Source organism: Solea senegalensis, linkage group LG12 (assembly GCF_019176455.1).
Source record: "Solea senegalensis isolate Sse05_10M linkage group LG12, IFAPA_SoseM_1, whole genome shotgun sequence".
Taxonomy (NCBI): Eukaryota; Metazoa; Chordata; class Actinopteri; order Pleuronectiformes; family Soleidae; genus Solea; species Solea senegalensis.
The window spans coordinates 16,873,263-16,888,068 of record NC_058032.1 but is presented as its reverse complement, the minus strand read 5'-3'; the positions used below and the strand labels follow the sequence as shown (position 1 = coordinate 16,888,068).

Below are 14,806 nucleotides of genomic sequence, written 5' to 3'. Positions count from 1 at the left end.
GGACATGAGAAGTGAAGGCAAGAGGGAGACCTCAGGGAATTGAGGAGCGGGGTTGATGCAGGAGGCGGGCGAACACAGAGGAGAGGAGCATACGTCTTTGAAGTGGGGGTGGGTGGATTACAAAGGAGCAGGATTTAGCTGCTTTTAGGTTGCCTCTCAACTGCAGACTCCACAAATCTTAGTTCCTATGGCCTTTGAAGCATTAAAGATATGCGAATAAAGGTAAAACTCTTCACCTCACTGTGATCAGAAAATAACTCCGACATTGTTTGTGTATGTGTGCATGCACACAGTTGTGCCAGTGTGTGCGAATGTGCGTATATACGTATGAGTGTGACTTTTTATGTCAGCCACTGTCTCATATTGACATCACTGTCACTTTGGATGGATGAGTGCCAGCTTCCTTTGATTCACCCACAGTGCTTTGAGACACGATGTCTCATTTCCCTGTCACCACAAGCACTGTGATTGCCATCTGACACACGCACACACACACACACCAACAAATAAATACCAAAAAACAAAGCAACACACACACACACATGCATACATTGTGCACGCATGCCAACTCATACGTATGCACAGGGGAACAACACCAGCTTATGATCTCCCCATTTCCCCCATTAGAAAGTAGGGCAGCTTTGACTGCAGCATCAGCCCAAGATGAAAGAGTTGTCAGGCCTAAGCTTGGCGCAAAGCACATTTCACAAGTATCAGACACTTTCAGCGTATAGCTTATCTCAGCCTGCCTGTTGTTCATTTCAGCTCTGCATGATGTTGCTTGCATTCATTTTAAAAATAAATATATACTCTCCCCATCTCTTACCTTTTTGCACGTTTTCTCCCACTGCAGACCATGGGAGCATGGTTGACAAAGCAGGTACCGTATCTGACTCTAGTGTTTTGTTTTCTTAGCCTGTGGTGGTAGAAGCTAGCTGCTGCATCTGTGGGTTTTGGCCTGGCTTGGCTCTGTAGACTCTGTGGTGCTATCTGTCTATAGAACCGGGTGCCAGCCTCAATGATAACTCCCCCATATGTAGTGCACTGCCATTTAGAGCTGCAGTGCACTCCAGCAGGGGTTAGCTGTCATTGAGCCTAGACGTGTTGTGGGGTACCGTAGAGCCTAGTGTGGTATATCAGCAGTGTAGCGGGGGCTGTGCTGTGAATGTGTGGTTGTGCATGCGTGTGAGCGTGTTCTTCTCCATATTTCTAATGTGGAAACACAAACACATAACCCTGCTCAGGTATTCTTGTCATGTACCGCGCAAACACCTGATTCACACGAGGAGAAAATGATGAAAGCTGTAAAGAACTTTGGAGGTACTGTAATTGGGGAATTTCATAGACCACTGATGCGAGGCTGCAATGTGGTGTCAAAAATACAGAGTTGCCGAGTGTGTGTGTGTTTACATTTGGGTATTTGTGGCAACCGCCATGATAGAGTGGCTAATAAACTCATTTTGTGAACGTATGTGCGTGTGTTCGCGCGCACACACATTGGTGTGTTTGTGACTCAGCGAGCATACTATTAATGGCAGGGTTTTTTGTTTTTTTTTATCTATCCCATCCCTGCCAACCTGGGCCAAGAAAAAAAAACAACCCAAACAGCTTAGCTTAGATCTCACAAAGATAAATAGAATCATGGATAAGGGTTGAGACATTGATGCAAACAGAAAAGGGTGCAGGTCTAGGGTGAGTTGTCTCACATGCACAACAAGAATACTTAATAGACACAGCCTTTGCAGCTGAACTTTAGTTGGGTTACACAGAGCAGCACAGATTGCCTGACAGTGCAGGTCCCCGGAGCACTGCTGAGAGTGTCCTCTCTCCCTCTACGCTTAATGGAATAGTGCTCATTGTTTCAAGAGGAGCCAGCACACAGGAAAGGTAAATCACAGGGTTAAAGAGAGACCGAGAGGAAGAATCAAGAGGAACAGATGGAATCAAAGGGAAGTAAAGAGACAGGTGAAAGAACATGTGGTGGGAAGCAATCAGTGCAATTCCTAAGGCAGCTTCATACGAATAGGGATAGATGAGTGGAGCCTGAACTGAAAAAGTGCAGAGATACAGTATCTGGTTCATCTATAAGCAGGAGCCTTGGATTTATGGCTGTAACCTTTACTTTATGACCTTTAGAGTTAGAAACAGAGGGAATAGAAAGAACGGTGGAACTTTTTGCACAATGTCTCGACTTAGTTTCACTTATACACGTTGGTCTCATTCTTTCTATCTCTCTATCTCTGACTGTGTCTAACGTTCTCTTTCTCATCCTTCCCCGGAGTCTTACACAATAAGACCCTCCCCATACACACACACACACACACACAGTGCATAGCACACACAGAGTGTGTGTGCTGACCCATAACCCAAGGCAATTTCTTCTCCTTTTTAAGGGGATTTCATCAGAGTCCAACTACATTAGTGAGGAGGGTGGGCTTAATAGTTTCTGAAATCCCACTTTATTCTTGTTAGTATGAGGGGGTATCGACTGGGCCCTGGCATTAAAGAGAGAGGAGCCTCGTGCCGGCCTGCCCAGGCAAGCCGATCAATGCCCACTATGGATTGTCCTGTCCGGGTGCTTCATAAGTATTTGGCTGCTTTAAATGGCAACTCCATTTAACAGGCAATCACTGCTAACTGCCTTTGTTCCCTGAGCTCAATACTTGGGGACAATCTATTCCAGTTTGACTGTTAATATAGTGTCATGAGCAGTCCCCTGATGCAGAAAATGGTAATAATTAAAGATAAAAACCTTTGATTTGATTCCTCTTGTTGAGATGAAAAACTTGGTTAAGCGTCTCTGCCCTCAGCCCACCTCTTATTTGGAGTTCAAACAAGATGGCACGCCTTCTTTCTCAAAAGTCCTTTGTTGACTTTCCCTCATCGCCTGGTGCTTGTTGAGACATAGTATGATGAAATGCCAATCGGGAAGAAAAGCCTGTTAATTTAGCTGCTGCCACAGCTAAGATTGCACTATTTGTATTCATAATGCATGGCTTTATTGATGCAACGATTTGTTAGAGGGCAAAATATTACAGTGCAACTGCAGGGAAAATATGTTCATTAATCTGTTGAGCGGGATTCAGTGAAAAGCATTTCATATTCTTTTTTTTTTTTATCGGCCCATTCTTACTCTATGTCAGCACACAACAGCCCGAGTGAGAAACATAGGTCACATCTCTCGGGTTCATCGCGCTGGGTGTGAGTTTGTGACTGAGTACCTTTGTGTGTATACATGTGTTGTTTTATCAGTCAACACCGTCTTTGTCTCCATCTCCTATGGTTAGAATTAAAGAGAGCCACGTCCCGTTCCCTCATTTACAAAATCAGAGTGACAAAGTTTGTCTGGGATCCCTCGTGCCGGTGAAAATATTGTTCCCGTGTGGCATCATCCTTCTACCTGATACATAATAATGTGGCAAACAAATCATCTTAGGTCACAGGTAGAGAGATGCAATAAAGACTGATACAGGAAAGTGATCACCTAGTCGAGGAGTTCAAGGCCTTTTTGTAAAAGACATTTACAGGCAATGAACACTGAAGCATTTATTGTTATTCTTTTGACACTGTTTAGTTAAGTCATTCTCCCAAGATGTAATCTTAGAAAGGAATGGCTTTACATTCTTTTTGAGAGTGGATCACAACGTACAGTTTCACACAGTATGTCTGTTGGCGCCAGCAGCCAAATAGCACAGCTTAGCATAAAGAACTGGGAAAGGCTCACACAGTTGTGATCTTACCGGGATTATGTTTTCCAAGCAGCAAACAACAAATTCCTTGAGTCTCTGCCGGCTCACTGACAAACTTGAGGATGACAACAAACTCCAGGAAGTTGTTGGCACCAAAACAATCTTGTACGTATACCTTCGGTAACATCAGAAAGCTGACAATTCTGAGATTTTTATCAAAACTGCCTCAAAATGTCTTTCTCTGCCTTAAAGCCATTCTTAGAGTGAGGGTGAGTTTGTCATGCTGGTTACAGAACTTGCTTGGCTCCAGGGCAGTGCTTATTTGCAAAAGTTAACATAAAGGTATATTAGTCCACGTACACACACATGAACACACACTCCAAACATAATCTCATTTTCTCATGAGAAAGCATTGCTCTCAGCCCATCAGAATCCCATTATCTACACTGGATTGTGAGTAAGAGAGAGAGACTGCAGTAGAGAGAGAGTGAGTGAGAGAGAGAGAGAGAGATGATCAGGTGGGGCTCTATCAAGTAAGTGAATGAAATGATCTATTCACCTCTTTTACACACACACACACATTAGCAGATATCACACAGGTACAGAGATGTACAGATGGGAAGGTGTCCATAAACACTGACTTGCTGTATTAAATTGATTCTTGAACAGTCAATAGTTACAATATGCTATTGTGTGTTTATTAAATTGAGTGAGACTCATCGATCTATCCTAATCATATCAGCACACCTGTGTGTGCGTGTGTGTGAGAAAGAGAGAGAGAGGGATAGAAAGAGAGAGAGTGAGATTGCGTGTGCTCATCTGTATATCAGTTATAATAAAACAAACAAGAATCACCTTCTCATCATCCCTCCCTCCCTCCCTCCCCCCCTTCCCTCCTCCCCTCTCCCCTGTCCTCTCCTCACAGACGGCTGTCCTAATTTGTGTAACGGGAACGGCCAGTGCACCATGGGACAGCAGAGCTGGCACTGTGAATGCCAGACTGGCTGGAGGGGCCCCGGCTGCAGTGTCGCCATGGAGACCTCCTGTGCTGACAACAAGGACAACGAAGGAGGTGAAAAAAAAAGTGCTTGCATATGCATTGGATTTAACACGAGGGTTTCATGAGGACAGCCTTCAAAATTCAAACTTCTCTTTGTGAGAGAAATGCAGATTATCAATGCACTACATCAGTAATTTGTTTAAAATATGTATTTGTTTACAATGTGGGACATAAGGCTATGCAAGTTAAACCTAACATTCATTATTGGTTTGATTTTGTTCATCGAAGTGAATCAAACCTCTCGTCTTTTATTGGGTTTATTGTTGAGATTGAGATCCTGAGACTCCTGGCTCACAAACAATGTGATGCGTCTCATGAGGTTTATTTATTATTATTTACATTAGGCTCATGTGTGCCTTTAGTCTGATGGCTATTTGATTTTTACCTGACACACACTTTATCATGCACATTTTACACAGCAGTCTAAGTTCTTGTTATATTTGATTCAGGGATGACTGTTCTTGTGTCCTAATACATGGGTCATTTGTTGGGTTTTTATGACACATAGTACTTATTATAACACAAACAATATAAACTAATAAAAAAAACTTGCAAACCCACTCTAAAAACTAATTAAAACAAACTAATTTTAAAAAATAAAAAGTAATAACTAAATAAAAACTAAAACTAATGAAAAATCCCTAAAAACCTGATCATTCTCATAACTCTTTTGCTCATGTTTCAGATGGACTCACAGACTGCATGGACCCAGACTGCTGTATCCAGAGTCCCTGTCAGAACAGTCCACTGTGCCGTGGCTCCCGGGACCCTCTCCTTATCATCCAGCAGAGCCCGATGTCTCAGCCCCATGTCCGCTCTTTCTACGACCGTGTCAAAATGCTTGTGGGACGGGACAGTACCCACATCATCCCTGGGGAAAACCCATTCAACTCCAGGTATGGCAAGAAACACAAACAAATGTATATAATTACAAGCATTAGCATCCGTGCCACCAGTGGTATCCTACACAACCACAAAGTCAGATGCATATGTGTAACATCAGACCATAACCAGCAAGAGACTCAGTCAACCGCAAACACACGTGTTTTCAGAATGTAAAAGTATCAGAAACACATAGTGTAATGTAATGTCATTAGTTTATTATAGCAAAAAAAAGAGAAAATAATTAATTAGATTGAAATCACACACAATTGAAATGTTCATGAATAACAGAACACATCTTTCCCGTTAATTAGCTCCACCAAATTACCCGTTATACATATTTATACATCTGAGAGTGAATCAACAAAAGTGTTCTGATTAACGACAACACTAAAACTCTGAAAATGCTTAATGCAGTCACAAAGGAGTAAAAAAATATTCTCTTTAACATTGAGCAGTTTATAAAATAGATGTTTTTACAGAATTAAGTCTCCAAACATACAAAAGTTTCTAAAAATACAAAAATAAAAACTTATAAAGTACAGTAATGGTCTTACTTACAAAGATGTTTATGGAAAAGTTTTTAAGAACGAAAAAGAAAAAGACTGTCTAGGGAATATTCTGTTCTGATAAGGCCTCAGAAAGTTTGGCGTCTGTGTGGATGAATAAATACCATGAATAATATCCTGACTTTATAGATTCATCATAATACATATATATACATAATATAAATACATCACAAATATCAAACAGACTTCAGACCAGAGCCAGCAGCCAAGACATTAACAAATCCCAGTGCTAAAAGCAGACCAAGCCAAGATTCCCCCTTAGATTCAGTAGAGCTGTGAAGTGCTGTCCATGGTGCTGATTCTTGTCAGCATCTGTAAACACAGACACTCGCAGACATCAGATGTTTCAAAGGAAATAACTCATCAAAGTGATGATGCACTTAAACATTTAGATGTCTTTCTGTGTGCATCAGTTCTCTGAGATGCAGCCACACAAACACACACACACACACACATATCCATCTATATTGTCATGGTTTGTTTGCATGATTGACATGAGCTATTCTAGATGGGGTGGTTTGCTGATTTTTTTTCTAATTAATGGCTGATAGAGGACCAGAGTAATTGATTAATGGGGAAATGGGATGATTGAAAGATGGAGTGATTCATCAAACCAATATGATTGATGGTTAGAAAGATTAGACTGATGGATTGACTACCGCTTCGTCACTCTTGTCTCTTCTGTCCTCTTCCAGTTTGACATCTCTAATCCGGGGTCAGGTGTTGACTACAGATGGAACCCCTCTGGTGGGGGTGAACGTGTCTTTTGTCAACTATCCTCACTACGGATACACGCTGACGCGGCAGGATGGAATGTATGTACAACAGCTACCCAGCATGCTTTGCTGAGACTCTGAAACTACCTCACCACATGGACTGCATGATTAAATTGGATTAGATTAGATTAGATTAGATTAGATTAGATTAGATTAGATCAGATTAGATGTCATGAAACGTGTATAATGATCCCAAGAGGGCACTCACTGTTTCCTTCAGTGACAGTTAGGGACGATTTGAAACGGTGCTCAGTATCAGTATCAATCCGATACTGGCCGAAAACCATTAACCCTAAATATAGGTTAAATTATGAGTTAAATTTAAATGTCTTCCATTCAGTTATGCATTATGTTTGTAAATGGTTAAAAGTAAATGTCATAAATGTGTTATCTCCAGGTAAGGTGTTTCAAAGGGTTAAAAAAAAAACTGTATTGGGCTGATATTGATATCAGTAGGAATTCAGTGTTGTGATATTGGTTTTGGTATCAATATAAGACACATAAATGTGGTATCGAGCCATCCCTAGTGACAATAGCAATTGCAATATATTTAGATTACAATGAAAATGTTTTTTTCTGTAATTAAAGATTCAGTTCATGAACAATAATCCTTTGCTTTAACAGGCACTGTTTTTTAAGAAAGAAACTTTGATAAACCACCTGATGATGTTTCTCCTTCACAACTTCCAGCTTCCAGAGTTTTTGCTCTGCTGTAATTTGACTTTTCTGTCTATTTCTTCTCCCCACAAGTTAAATTGAATTTATGCCTGGCTGACATCCATAACATGTTTTCTTTCCAAAATGTGATTCATTGGTTCCCCAGTCTGACCTCTGCTCATTAAATGTACACTTTCTGTGTTTCCAGTCTCAGGTTGTTTGAGCACTTGTCTCTCTGTCTTATAAATCGTTTTTTTGCAGCATTTTCTCCCTGTTAGGCCAAGCTGTAGCTGAAACATCTGAACTTCTAGTAACATTTAATAGGCCTTAAATTTCAGGGGGCAGTTATTCACGAGTTTCAGAGACGTATGGACATGTTCTAATGTCCCTACCCGACCTTCTATTTTTCTTGCAGTCATTTAAGCCACATCACTTACCAAGATCTGCCAATTTGTCCTAGGATATTTTAATGTGTGTATTTGATATACTAATCATTAGCCCACAGCTTCTGACCATGATTTGTGCAGAGGTGGATTAAAGGAGATCATCTACTGTAATAAAATCACATTGTAATGTTCATGTTTCAGGCTTGTAACTGTTGTAACTGTTGTTAGAAAAGCATGTTGTGAAAGTTTGTCGTGCCACATTGTTGAAATATTTATTCCAGGTGTTTGTGTTGAATTATTTCTTCTTATGCAGTGGAGTAAATTTTGAGTTAGAGGAAGAGAATCACTTACATTGTATATGAGACCAACTAACAGTCCACCCACCACAGCACTCCCCACCTGTACCTCATTCCCATCCTCTTCTTGCAAACCTCTCCAGGTTTGACCTGATAGCTAACGGTGGTGCATCACTGACTCTGCGGTTCCAGCGTGCCCCCTTCCTGAGCCAGGAGCGCACCGTGTGGCTGCCCTGGAGCCAGTTTTATGCTATGGACACTCTGGTGCTTAAGACAGAAGAGAACACGATCCCTGGCTGTGATCTGAGCGGCTTCGTCAGGCCTGACCCTCTTGTGATTGCATCCCCTCTCTCCTCCTTCTTCAGCTCCAAACCAGGGGAGAAACCCATCATACCGGAGACACAGGTGCAGTACCACTGACCTCTGGCAGCCGGTTAATCTTCCTTCTGGTTCCCTTGCTCTCTTCCCACTCTCCTGTATGCCTGCCTCTTGTAGCTCTCTCTCCCTTTTCCTGTCTCTTTCCCCCCATTTCTTCTCTCTTCCTCTCTTTCTTTATTGCTTCCATTGTTTTTTCCCCTTTTTTTGTCCTTCAGCCGTCAGTGGAAGCGTGACCCCCATTACTCCCTCACTCTCTAATCCCCCCTAATCCTTCTCTCCTGTCATCTTGTCTTTTTGTCTTCCAGGTGCTGCATGAGCAGATCGAGGTGCCTGGCACTAGCCTGAAGCTGTGCTACCTCAGCTCCAGGACACAGGGCTACCGCTCCCTGCTCAAGGTGACCATGACTCCAGCTGTGGTGTCTATGGGCCTGCTCAAGGTTCACCTCATGGTAGCAGTGGAGGGACACCTCTTCCAGAAGTGGTTCCACGCCTCACCAAACTTGGCCTATACCTACATCTGGGATAAAACTGACGCATATGGACAGAGGGTCTATGGGCTTTCTGAAGCTGTCGGTAAGTAGAAGGAATGGATGGAGGAGAAGCTGTTTTGGGGGGAAGGCAGCATTTTTTTCCCATGCTTGTACTCACTAAATAGATTAGAAACTACCAGCAAGACAGTGCTCTCTCTAACACAGGGAGAGAGTGCTAATTAGAAAGCTTGAAAGAGATAATACCCCGAGAAACTCGGCCTGCGTCCACTCCTCGGTATAGCCGCAGTTAAGTGCTTCTTTTCCAGACGTCTATTTTTCATTGAGGCGGCGTTTGGTTCAGTCAGCTGTAACTGTGCTGAAGGGTTATTAGCCATCAGGGTGAGTTAGGAGTTAGCTACTGGAGCAGGAAGCAGGAGTCCTGGGGAGCCACAGTGCTATTACAGTCTGCCGTCACAGTCGCTCACAGATGCTGTCAGCCAAACACTGCTGTCAGGCCACAGATGCAGTGGACATCTGGGGCTTCAGTGTGGACTAAATTCATGAGGGGCATTCAGTTTGTGAAATTACATTCAGTCAAAAATCCCATAGTTCCCTGGCGCAGCTGTAATTTTACTCTGTTCAAATAAAGTAAAGCATATATGTGTTTCTTTAAATCAGGTTATTGTTTGCTAACTGTGGATACAGAAGCAGGCGGTGTACACTGTTGGTTGCAACGATGCCGAAAAGGTGCCAGTAATAGCACTCTCACTGTGACTCAAGTGGGAGTTGATGTGTTAACACACTTTTCCTTTTGACAAGTGCAACACCATTCATGCACACTTATAGTGCGCATTTGAGTGTGTGTGTGTGTGTGTGTGTGTGTATATATACATACTTGCATGATACACAGCACATACAAATATTCCTTCACATGCATGTAAATATGTTTTAAAAAGCATTCGGGAGATCTCACGCTCCTTTCAGCACGTGTGACTGGGACTTATATTTCCACCAGCAGTTTTCACCATGGCAACCGGTGTGGCCTATAGAATTAAAGCCCCATCAGGCAATCGATCCAATTAACAAGGTTTTTAATTGATTTAGCAGCATGTGAAAGTGTTAGTTCAATGTGAGTGCAGGGTTTATTGCAGGTGCTAACTAGCTACTGTGTGTTACCCATAAGACAATTTAAATACTTTATATAGGCTATGTTCTAATGATGGTTTTCTTTGCCTCTCTCAGTATGATGTGTGTTTGTTTTTCTTTTATATTTATGCTCGTTATTTCCTCACTTCTTGTGTCCCCCCTGTTTTTCCCAACCACTCTACCCTCTCCTATATAACATAGTGTCAGTGGGCTACGAGTATGAGTCCTGTGCCAGCCTCATCCTCTGGGAGAAGAGGACAGCTATTCTGCAAGGCTATGAACTGGATCCCACCAATCTGGGCGGCTGGTCACTCAACAAACACCATATACTCAACACACGCAGTAGTATGTATACTTGCACATCTCATATTAAACACAAATAAGCTCAGATTTCTCCTTCTCGTTTATATTTAGCCAGTTTTTACATGAAGCAGGTTTGCAGTACTGTATATCTCTGAATTTGCTATTGCCTTTGGGAGGCTCTATTCTTTCAGTGGTTCACACTTAGTTGTCAGGCACCTTTTTTACCTGTCAGTGGGGATTTTCACAGGTAGAGAGTGTGTTCTCTCCCAGTCAGACTCCTTCATACACTCCCACGAGCCCCACTGAGAGAACATGTATACCAACCAATCAGCAGAAGCTAGCAGAGCAGAGGCAGGGGGTCAGGGAGTAGGGGCCAGAAGCCTAATTCAGGATCTCGGTGGAGATGGACAAGTGGGAGTTACAGTATTCTTGCATTTTCTGCAGCACCATTTTTCAGTTTTTCTGCAGTAATGCCAAAATGCATGAAAAAAATAAATGGGTTGGTGCACTCATTCTCCTGCTGTGACAATCAATGTGCTAATGGAACGGACATAACCAAAGAACCAGTGGGGTGTGGAGGTATTTTTAGAAGTCTGGGAATCGTCCACACCTCCCTCATGCCCTCATGTAATGTTTTATTGCTTGACATTACAGCCAGACCAATTTGTATTTGTTGTTTGTTCTTCCTTTGAGAAAATGTATTGCAGCTCATTTCATAATCTCTACTTCCACCGCCTTGGTTACCAGAAAACCTGCTTTAGTCACTCTCACTTAGATAATTGGCTGTGATTGGCCTGACCAGTTGCAGCGGAGATGGAAATTGGTCAGAGAGTCCAGACCCATCTGCAAGAGCAAATAAACACAATCTCGTTGACTTATTGGTCTGGTTTCCAGGCTCATGTTTTCCCTGAGAATGGTGAAATGCTACAGTCCTGGTGCTTAGACAAATATGACAGAATTACTAAGTGATCTATACTGAACAAATGCACACCCAACAACTTTAAGTTGATTTTAAAACTAAGAATCTATAACAATGCTAGCAGTTAAACTGTGTTCAGTTGGTCCAATTTGTATCCTGATCATATTTTAGTTTAGAAATCTTGCATGTTAATATTTTTGTCTGACCACTAGGGTTGATGGGAGAGTCATTGACCTTGTGTTGAACAAAGTGACATTCTGACATGATATTCTATATTAAAAAAACATTATTAGAATGAATCCTGTTGGAAACATAAATGTCTTTATAAAATATGTCATCCTCTCTGCTCACCAGGTATCCTCCACAAGGGCAGTGGTGAAAACATCTTTGTGACTGAGCAGCCCCCTGTTATCACCAGCATCATGGGAAATGGCCGAAGGCGCAGTATCTCCTGTCCCAGCTGTAACGGCCTCGCAGACGGTAACAAGCTGCTGGCGCCTGTTGCCTTGGCAATGGGCATCGACGGCAGCCTCTATGTCGGTGACCTCAACTTTGTACGCAGGGTCTACCCATCGATGAACACGACTGCCATCCTGGAGTTAAGGTAAAACCCCCAAACCACATCGGTTACGTAAAGGAAAGTACAAAAAAAGAAAGTGTGTTAAAAATACATTTGAAAGGATGAAAGATACTGATAGATAAAAGATCAATTGGGCAGATTAAAGTTGCATGGTGGGAGAAGCAGAGGGGAAAAGATGGGATGTTTTCAGGGCATGCAGAATTGTAAACAGAGAGAATAAGGTGAGACGCAGGGGATGGGGAGACAGACATACACAGATATCATTTCTCCAGGGCGTTTTTACCCATGTTAAAACCCAGATATGTGTTGTTCTCTGCAGACTGTGAAATAACATTTGTTTTGTTCTTTTATCTCACTCTCTCCTCTGTAGGAACAAAGATTTCCGACACAGGTGAGATCCTTATAATTATAAATTACATTCCTGCACCTACAGCATCAGTGGTTGAAACCATGTTCTCTGAAAAATATGAAATCAAACCAGCTGACATTATATTAATTACCATTGTCTGTTGTCATAGTAACAATCCAACCCATAAGTACTTCCTGGCTGTGGATCCTGTTTCTGGGGCAGTGTTTATCTCAGACACCAACTCCAGAAGAATTTATCGTGTTCGGTCAGTAACAGGAGGTCGGCCCCTGTCAGACAATGCAGAGGTGGTTGCTGGGACAGGGGAGCAGTGTCTGCCCTTTGATGAACGCTGCGGCGATGGCGGCAAAGCCACTGAAGCAACACTTATGAGCCCTAAAGGTGAGTCATGGCCAAGAAAAGAAAACGAACCTCAGGAACTATTTGTATATCATCTGATTCCTGTTTCTATTCTGGGGTTTTTTTATCATCATTACGTAAATTGTCTTTGTTTTCATACTGTTGTTTTGGACACAAAATAGAAATTTAAAGATGTAATATTGAATTGTAAGAAATTATCAGAGCAATAATGCCAGTAATGCTAATCATTTCTATAGTATTCAACAATTATTAAGATCAAATAATCCTTTTTGATTTCTTCTTTTTGATTTTTTTTTCTCTCTCAGGCAGAGAGACTTAGATCAAAATCTATAGTTCAGAGAATATCAATTTTTTTTTTCCTGAACCGCACCCAGATTTATGACTCAACTAATGCAGGGTGGAGACAGAAGGAGGTTATAAACCAGGTTAATGTTGAACTTATTAATTGATTTATTTTCGTGGATCATTGGATCTTAGAACATTGTGACACCAAACTGTCAAGCATGTCACACTGTCACATTTCATATCTGTGTGCACACACAGACACACACACGTGGCAGTGCAGATCTTTGTATAAGTACAGTATGTGTGTGTTTGTGCGAGGAGATTGGAGAGATCGGTGACGATGAGGCACTGATTCCTTCTTACCTGTCACCAGCACAGTCAGCTGTTGCACATCAGCTTATGATTCCCCCCCTCACCCCTCACCCCCAGCATTCTTTTTCCCTCTCTCTCTCTCTCTCATTTGCTCTGTGCCCTGTGCTATGCTGTATCCTCCTCCCCCATCTGTTGTTGTGTATCTCAGTTTGTGGTGAAGTTATTTTGGGGCACATTTGCCTCGAACAAACACACCTGTCTGAATGTCTGCTGCCTGTTACACCAGCGAGGCTTATACTGCGCCCCTGGTAAAAGATAAAACAAGTGAAAACAAAGTGTGAGGGGGTGAAGTAAAAAAGAGGAGCAAGGAAGTAGGAAGTAAGGAAGGAAAAGGAACTCATCACTTACCTCTAAAGAATCTGTCTGCAATTTGTGATTGCCCTCTGGAAGGAGTATGAGCGCATCTACTCATCCAGATTTAAGATGACTCATCCCGAAACAAAGACTTTCTGAGAGCGTCACTGTTCACACCCTCACTTTCTTCCCTCTCATTCAATGAAGCATCGAGCAGTTTAGCTGTCAGGGCTGCTATCTGTTTCCAGTCAGTGGCATTACTGACATTTAATTGACTTAAAATGTCTGTGGGATGCCTGCAGTGTTTGAATTATGAGGCGTCACTCATGGGTTTCATCTTCCCTCTGACAGGTATCGCTGTGGATAAAAATGGCCTGATGTACTTTGTGGACGCCACCATGATCCGTAAGGTGGATCAGAACGGCATCATCTCCACTCTGCTTGGGGCCAACGATCTGACCGCCATACGGCCACTGAGCTGTGACACAAGCATGGATGTCAGCCAGGTACGACGGTGCGTTCGGTGATAGCACAATAGATGATGAGCTAATAATGCTGGAAGTGCTGAGCTATGATGATTGTCCAGAAAGAAGCCAGCCAAGAAGGTTAGGGGGAAACTGATTTAGGAGGTGAGATTAAAAAGTCCATTGATATATGAATGAATCAAAAGAAAATGAAGACTGCAGTCACTTAGAATAATGGCATCCTTTCAAAACACTCCCCTCAGCATATTATCTTGTCCGATGTCTAACTTCTGCTTTTGCCTACCAGGTGCGTCTGGAGTGGCCCACAGACTTAGCTGTGAACCCCATGGACAACTCTCTCTATGTCTTGGAAAACAATGTCATCCTACGCATCACTGAAAACCACCAGGTCTGTACCATAAGGCTGGATCACCTCTGCAAACCCTATAGAGTGGACACTCACTATTGGTCTTTGACAGGATTTAGTCCCAATTAGGCTTCCTAAGGCAGCTCATTTAGAAGTAGAACATCAAATTGTTAGAAAGTTTCCCAA

General features: G+C 42.3%; 1 protein-coding gene across 6 annotated transcripts in view; it reads left to right on the top strand.

Moving 5' to 3' along the window:
* Positions 1-14,806, top strand: part of tenm2a (teneurin transmembrane protein 2a) — a 206,023-nt gene that overhangs the window by 180,813 nt on the left and 10,404 nt on the right. For 5 of the 6 annotated variants that reach the window (XM_044040585.1, XM_044040584.1, XM_044040590.1 and 2 more), the window contains 12 exons: positions 854-880; positions 4,615-4,761; positions 5,435-5,645; positions 6,896-7,015; positions 8,459-8,720; positions 8,999-9,266; positions 10,511-10,654; positions 11,886-12,135; positions 12,482-12,502; positions 12,630-12,859; positions 14,141-14,295; positions 14,561-14,662. In XM_044040585.1, the coding sequence (XP_043896520.1) occupies positions 854-880; positions 4,615-4,761; positions 5,435-5,645; positions 6,896-7,015; positions 8,459-8,720; positions 8,999-9,266; positions 10,511-10,654; positions 11,886-12,135; positions 12,482-12,502; positions 12,630-12,859; positions 14,141-14,295; positions 14,561-14,662 (1,937 nt within the window). The remainder of the gene's footprint in view (positions 1-853; positions 881-4,614; positions 4,762-5,434; positions 5,646-6,895; positions 7,016-8,458; positions 8,721-8,998; positions 9,267-10,510; positions 10,655-11,885; positions 12,136-12,481; positions 12,503-12,629; positions 12,860-14,140; positions 14,296-14,560; positions 14,663-14,806) is intronic. The other variant, XM_044040589.1, reaches the window with a different exon arrangement.